We start from the raw sequence: 7,628 nt of genomic DNA on the forward strand, positions 1-7,628 counted from the left end.
CCTTGGTAATTACACAGAGTGTATAAGTCACCCCGTTGGGGAAAAACACCCACATCAGTCTTCTGGAAATTAAATATCACAGATGTTATGAATTTCTGCCGGCTATGATATCTCCCATTTGGTCAAGATAACTGCAGAAATGTCAGCAAACCACTGGCAAAGAGCTGCAAAGCCACCATTGCTGGCATTTACATTTTACTACATCCAACAAAAACACTATCAATTCAGCTAATTAAAAAGATGACATGCACTTTTGTTTGTATGGTTTCACTTAATGAACTGTGACAAATATGTTACACAATAAAACAGTTAATTGAGCTTTAGTATCCATTAAAAGTTGTGACTTTAAGGCCAACAGTGGTGGTTACCCTCTTGAAATAATGAGTAAGGGCTCCCGAGTCAGAATAACTGGAGGTTTTCCCACATTTTCGTGTTTCCAGCAAGACACGAATGCAAAAATAACAGTTTATTAAGAATATTTAAGAATTAAATGATCTCTCTCTGTGCTTACTTTAAGCGTGCGTGTGTGGAACTGAGCACCTGAGTTGTGGGTTAACTTTGGATGTCTGTGTGCATGAGAGGATAGATGTATTCCTTTCGTCCAGCATATCTGCACAGTCGTGTCATCTGTGTTTTCACAGATAAGGTAAACAAACCTATGCACAGCCATGTTCACGTGTGATATGAGCCCTGAGCTGCATGCGTAGGAACAAACTTGGATAACCTGATAAGTGCTGGATGCATCGCTTGAATTCACCTTTAACTTTTAATAAGATGAACACATGACCATGATAACCCAAGTTCTCTCATCCTGGCTGCGTGCTTGGACCCACCAAGCTGAGCTGTCGGATACATTTCTCCTCTCTCACCCGTGAACCTTAAGCATTATCTCATTTCTGTCTCTGTTGGTTTGCTTTTACATGAATCAAACCCATGAGTCAAGGCTTTTTAGAATCGCCGCCTTATCATCCTTACAAAACGGCATAGTCAGTTTACTACGATTAATACCTGTGAGGAACGTGTTTCGTACTAACAAAAAAAAGAAAAAAATCAGTGAACCATAATAATTTTATAGCCATGTATAATAAAGCTAGATAAACTGAATTTAGTTTGACTCAAGTTCTCTCTTGATCCTTGTTAGTTAGTTTTCTTACAGTAAGTGAGCATGAAAGTTTAATCTCACCCTGAAAACAGCAGTACATCTGTAAACTTCGTCTTTAAATATTAAATTCAGCTTACATTTTTGTATGGAGTGTAACTCTGATCTGTGAGTGTGATATTTCTTGCTGGATCAGTGTCAGCAGATGTTTTCACAGTGTCTAAGATAAGGTGAAATTTTGTAAATGGCTCCAAAAGTAATATAAGATCTCTCTCTGTTTCAGTCTTTTCTCCTAGAGTGGTGGGTTATGCAATTGCACGCTACGACTTCTGCTCCAGAGACACGCGGGAGCTTTCTCTGCAACAGGGAGACGTTATCACTATCTACACCAAGATGCCCAATGGGTGGTGGAAGGGAGTAGTCGGTGACAGGGTATGTCTTTGACAAACTTGCTCTTTGCAGCTGACAGGATTTTTTGCTCGTGGGACAACTAATAAATATTTCACAAATATTTTGTATTAAAAATGAAATTAAAAAGGGTGAATCAGTAAATGGCTGTGTTTGGCAGGGAGCTTGTGAGTGAGCATGTCATGAAGGGTGAACCACTTCATCCATAGTTAAATGGAAAAAAGCTCCTTAGTTTTAATGGGACATGTCACATTGGCACAACAAAACGTCCGTCAGTTAATTTTTTTTTTTTACCAGGTTTGTTTAGCCAAAGTATCACTTGTTATGCAATTAGATGCACAATGACTCCACTAAATTTGCTCACATCTGAGTTTGGCACTGCTTGTGAACACACTTCTCCAACCCTGCCATGCAGGCACAGTGTCCAAATCACATCATCCATTCTTTCTCCACACAACCCAGGTTGGCAAGGGTAGGACATTTAAAAAGTAGGAATGGCTTACCTGACATAAGGAGTCTTTTATCATTACAAATATGTCTATATTGTTACTACTTGTACTCTCAGGAGTGATCCTGACTTTAATGGTACAGACAGTTAGACAATTACCACTCATTCTACTACATATAACGATCTGTACATTGTGACGGGGAAGAATTCTTCACAAGATCAGCGGAGGTCTGGTTGAGTTTGAAATGCTGATCTAGATGCTACTTTTCTCTTCTTAGGTGGGATGGTTTCCCTCTACCTATGTGGAGGAGGAGGACTGACTTCGCTTGTTGGAACGTGTATTCAGCACCCATTCAGGCCGAAACCCTCCAGTGAACGCCATGCTGCTCTGCCACTGTCTGGGCCCTCAGTCATATCTCTCTTTGATAAAAATCCAGAGACTTGGACACAAGAGGAGGTGGCAGTGCCCTTAAAAACCTTCTCCTGTCCTCTGACAGACTCTCACACAGAAATGTCAAATCACAGATTCCAGGAGCGTCATGCCATATCTTACCTCTACGCAGTCCTGTCTGCCCCTGCGGCCCACTGGGAAGTACATGTGCTGTGCCTAGATAACCCTCCCCCTTCCCTTCCTCTCCCACTCAGCTTCCCTTATTATTGATGACTCCATCGGCTGTTATGAGACTTGCCTTTCGTTGTTGTCATGTTTCGAGGTCAGCAAGGCTGGACCACAGATCCTGCTGATAGTGCCCTGCTCAGGTACCAAATTAAAGTGAAAGTGTTGAGAAGTTTTTGACTCTTCCTGGAACACTATAGCCCTCATGGCTGTTTCGACATTTGCGTTCAGCTCTCTTTAATCTTGGTTTTTGCATTCTAAACTGTGTGGACACAAACCTTTGATAAAACTGTAACTGCCAAACTTTGAATTTGACCCTAATTTTAAAAAGGGGTGGGACATGGAAAAAAAAGGATGGAACCATGATGGACTGATTTGTCAGTCAGTGGACCTGTGGACGCTGAAGTGATGCACATCTGAAGAGAAACAGCTGATTATGTGGCCATAGGACGCCACTGATAAAGCTACATCTCCCAAATTAGATTTCTGTCCTTTTAAATACTGTTTTATTTAAATAATCACCTCAACTTTAAGTGCAGCCTTCAATAAACATTGAGTTGATGAAAATCATTAAAAATGTGTTTAGCCTGAAAAGCTATAGTTTGACATTTTGTGAAATGTACTTATTTGCTCCCTTGGCAAAATTAGATGAGAAGGTTAATACCAGTCTGAATTTAGTCTGTTTAATATAAAGTTTGAAACAGTCATTGGCATAAAGGCTCACTTATTGAGAGGTTAGAATTCATTTGTTCAGTTTGTAATAAAGCAAAACTGTAAAACATACAATGTGCGGTTTTACTTGTATATGTGTTGGACTTTCTTGTCAGTGGGGACTTTTTTATGACCAGTGATGTTAGAGGACTTAAGAGGGGCTGGTAGGTGGATATTGAAATCTCCATAGCAAGTTGGGTTGCTGAAGCCAGTCTTTCTGCTTAGCTAGGCTAACCTCCTTGTGGCTGCAGGTTCATATTTAGTGGAAAGACACAAGAGTCATCAGTCCTCTGTTACACTCACCAAGAAACTCTATAAGCATTTCCCAAAATATCAGCCTATTCCAGCCGTGGTTATTCCTGGCCTACAAGACTACAAATGAATATGGCGACTTGTCACAGTGAGAAAGGTGGTTTCACAGTGTTCCCATTTGATGACACTAGAGCAAATATAATGCCCAGTTCTCATACATTTTTAGACATCAAAGAAAAAGTGTATGCATAAAAGGAATTACAAAGCCAAATAAATTTTAAAAGTACATGTGTGGTGTGGATAGGTCTATACTTCACTTTGAGCTCCTTGATCTTTTGATCATTTACTGTGGAAACCAGAGAGCCCTTTTGCATTCCACGGATTTTGTGTTTACCTCAACTCTTTTCTTTTTTTTTGGTTTCAGTATGAATGATTCAAGGGTGATGTAACTGCTGTTCACTGTAGAGCAAGGTAGCACAAGGGCGTTAAGTGATGCTGTTTTCCTTCAAACATTAATACCCCACTAACCATGTGTTTGACATAAATATTTAATAAAAGCATGCTCTTTGAATTGCACTTTTAAAATGGGATAGGCTATTATTCCCTCTTCGGACAAATGTTACATTGCAGGAACAAAGGCTCTGCGAGGTTGCATCACAAATCACAGCTGTGTCTGACATGATTTTTGGAGGCGCAGTGGAGAACAGGCAGTGCTCAAATAATGTCCAAACAAACAGAACAGGGAAGACGACTGAAAACTGTTATGATGTAGGAACATGTAGATGTAGAACAGTATTTTTTTGTCTTTGCCACACTGAAATTTGGCACAAAATTGTGCCCCTTTCAGCAAATTTGCATTGTACAGGCTAAAATTTGCAACATATTTCCTCTCTTGCAAGTTATATTTGTTGATTATTTGTCCTAAATTAGTTATAACTTGAGTCCAATGGCTCAATTAAAGTAAAAGAATGTGACTGCACGATTTCCAGTATCTGCAAATGCAAGGATTTTTTTGTACACTTGTTACATGCATGTATTTGTCATAACCATATAGTATATGTAAAAAAATAGATATAGCCAGTATGATGTCACACAGTGTTTTTGACCCTGCATTTTGAAGTCTTTTTAGCATTTTGTCTTGCTAAAGTTATTAAACATGGGAGTCTACCAGGATTGATGGGCCTCTGCAGGCACCCCAAAGTGGGCATTAGAATAATTGCCTAGGAGGTGGATTATAGATTAATTATTGATTATAGAGAAAACAGTCATATGACTGTGGGACTGATAGGTCAACATTACAGAAAAATGTCCTACTGAGTAAATAATGATAGCAAACCAACACCTAAATAAATAATAAATAAATAAAATAAGAAACAAAGATGGGGGTGCCTATAATAGCATTTCACTGCTGAACTTGTGTCCAAGCTGTAGACACTATACACTACTATACTTCGCAGCTCTTATGTGTCATGTTAGTAAGAGATGGTAACAACTGCATCAAAATGCCGTCTAAAAGAAACTGTTTCACAATATCAACGGAAAGGTCTTTATTGATGTGCCGATGGGCACATCAGGGAGTCTCGAGGGACTGCTGGTACAGCGATGACATGGTTCACATTATTGTTTCCACCTTTTATTCACTGACTTCAAAAGTCAGAATTTGCTACTATTAGCTACATTTATGTATTTTAAGCAAACAGATTAAGCAAATGCTCCAGTTAATCACTTTGATCCTGATGAAACTGCATCTAGTGAGATGCTGCTCTTTTATCTATAGGTGTGTTAATTTTACTGGTTTCGGTGTATTTTAATGCAGTGATGCAGTAAACTAGTTCTCTTAATTACTGAATGGGCATTTCCTGCTGTTTTATACAGTCCGATCATATATTACCATAGATGAAATTCTCTATCAAATATAAGAATGGATTGATTTACACACTGGAGCCTCACAGTATCAGTATTCTTGTAATGTAAACACTCCCTCAGGCTTTCTTTCCCCCCACTGCTCTGCAGCCTCTCTAATGACCAAACTCAGCAGAGGGAGGGTTCTGCTCAGCTAACAGTAACCCTCCCATCACAAAAGAGGCAGAAAGAATGGCTCCCCTAATACTCTTCCTCTCCTTAATCTGTCTGTTCTTGTCTTAGCCAAGGAGATGAAAGGCGACAACAGAGAAGTTGGACACCAGCCAGAGAGAGAGAGAAATAGATACAAGGCTGCATGGAGTATGGTGAGATAAAGAACAGGTAGAAACAAGATAGTGTGTATGGATATGAGAGAGGGACAACGGCAGAAAGAGAAAGCAAAGGAGGCCCTGCATCATCTTCATCTGTTGGGATGATCTTCTTAACCCCAGTCTTCACCTGTCAGTCCCTCTGGATCTCTATATGGGGCTAAAAGGGAGTTTAGCAAAAGCTGAAACTGCAAATACAGTGAGCTCTCACTTCCCCTCAAAGGGGCTCGGCTCTCTGAGAGAGTTTAACAGTATGATTTACATTCAACTGATGACTTCTGACCATGAAACCTCTTATAAACTAAAACTGCAGCTAATGTTTTTCTTTACTGAGGCAAGGTGCATATAAAATGTCTCACAAGAGAAAAGGGAATGATTGAAAAAGTTATCAGATCTTATGAGAAAACCCAAACTTGACCCTGAATTGGATAAGTGGAAATGGATGGGTAGGGGTGCAGCATGATGGTACAGTGGTTAGCGCTGTTGCGTCATAGCAAGAAGGGTTTAAATCTGCCGGCTGGGGTCGTACAGCTGCGGCCTTTGTACGTAGAGCTTGTGTGAGTTCACTCTGTGTACTCTGGCTTCAGTCCAAAGACATGCAATGGGTTCGGTTAACTGCCAGTTCTAAACTGGCTCTAGAGATGAATGTGAGAGTGAATGTCTCCCTGTGTTCCCGTGTTAGCCCTGTCCAGGGTGTACCCCGCCCTTCACCCTATAGCAGCTGGAACAGGCTCCAGCAACCTCCCACGACCCTGAATTGGAAAAGCGGAAGAAAATGGGTGGATGAATTGAATTGTCATAACATGACATGTATGATCTGATGGCAGCTCCACCAAATACATGCAAAACATTTTGATTAAAATCTGAAGAAGAAGTATGAGTGGTTGATTTTAACGTTTCAAAAATGTAATTATGAGGAAAGATATCGAGGAAAGAAGAAATTGTACAGAAGACTAAGTGAGTATCGGTGACAAAGTAGAAAATGCTCATTAATTCTTTTTGCTGTAGTCATATGCAGTCATTGCTAAGTATGCCATAGGCCACCATTGCTGAATGGTCTGTCGAACTGAGACGAGTTAATCAGTAAAACAAGAGAAGAAGAGAAGGTAAGAACACAGCCACCCTCCTCCCTGCTCGCCTGTATGGTGTTGCTAAGTCTCCATGAGGACTCTATCGGTGCTACCCAGCAATTAAGATCTCACAGATCAAAGCAGTCTAAATGAGCTAATCCTCAGAGAACTGCTGCTCTCTGTCTATCTCTCTCTCCGTGTCTCCCTCACCCCAGTTACTTCCTCTTGACTCATGGGCTCCATGTGCTGACTGCGCTTTGATGCTTGACAGCGGTGGGTCTTCTAAATGTAAAATGGTGAATAAATGTGTATTAATGGGTAATGCTTTCATATCCTTAATGCCAATTTGCACAGGCTGGGGAGCATGTTTTCAAAGCTCTTAAGACATAATTGACGATCACGAATCTGGAGCCACTGTATCTGATGTCCACATGCAGTGCACAAAACCTCTGAGGATTGCATCTGCAGGAAGAGATTTAATACAACGTTTGATAACAGGCAGTATTAAAATGTCCAAGCCTGCATTAAAACGAATGATGCAACAAGCCCCTTCTGAGTGTGGCGAGTTGGAAGCAGCAGTGGCGTGAAAGCGAGTGACAGCTTTGAGGTCAATAGTTGTTCACAGGAGCGTGACGCTGGTAGCTGCTTAGCAGGTCGGTCATTATCATAGGAAAAGCAGAGCATCTGCCTGTGACTCCCGGGGACAGGTTTAACGAGGTGGTGGTGCTTGTCATGGGGGCTTGCTTTGGCAGGGGCTGTCTGTCTCTAACCCCACCTGCTCACCCCCCCCACA

The 7,628-nt window shown here is 40.9% G+C and overlaps 1 protein-coding gene across 7 annotated transcripts in view; it reads left to right on the forward strand.

Moving 5' to 3' along the window:
* LOC100691909 (guanine nucleotide exchange factor VAV3) overlaps positions 1–4,110 on the forward strand; it is a 52,114-nt gene extending 48,004 nt beyond the window's left edge. For 6 of the 7 annotated variants that reach the window (XM_025899975.1, XM_025899976.1, XM_005476624.4 and 3 more), the window contains 2 exons: positions 1,383–1,531; positions 2,234–4,110. In XM_025899975.1, coding sequence (XP_025755760.1) covers positions 1,383–1,531; positions 2,234–2,275 — 191 coding nt within the window. In that variant the 3' untranslated portion in view covers positions 2,276–4,110. Of the gene's footprint in view, positions 1–1,382; positions 1,532–2,233 lie in introns of those variants that run through there. The other variant, XM_025899978.1, reaches the window with a different exon arrangement.
* The last annotated feature ends 3,518 nt before the right edge of the window (positions 4,111–7,628 follow it).

The sequence above is a fragment of the Oreochromis niloticus genome, linkage group LG18, assembly GCF_001858045.2.
Source record: "Oreochromis niloticus isolate F11D_XX linkage group LG18, O_niloticus_UMD_NMBU, whole genome shotgun sequence".
Lineage (NCBI taxonomy): Eukaryota > Metazoa > Chordata > Actinopteri > Cichliformes > Cichlidae > Oreochromis > Oreochromis niloticus.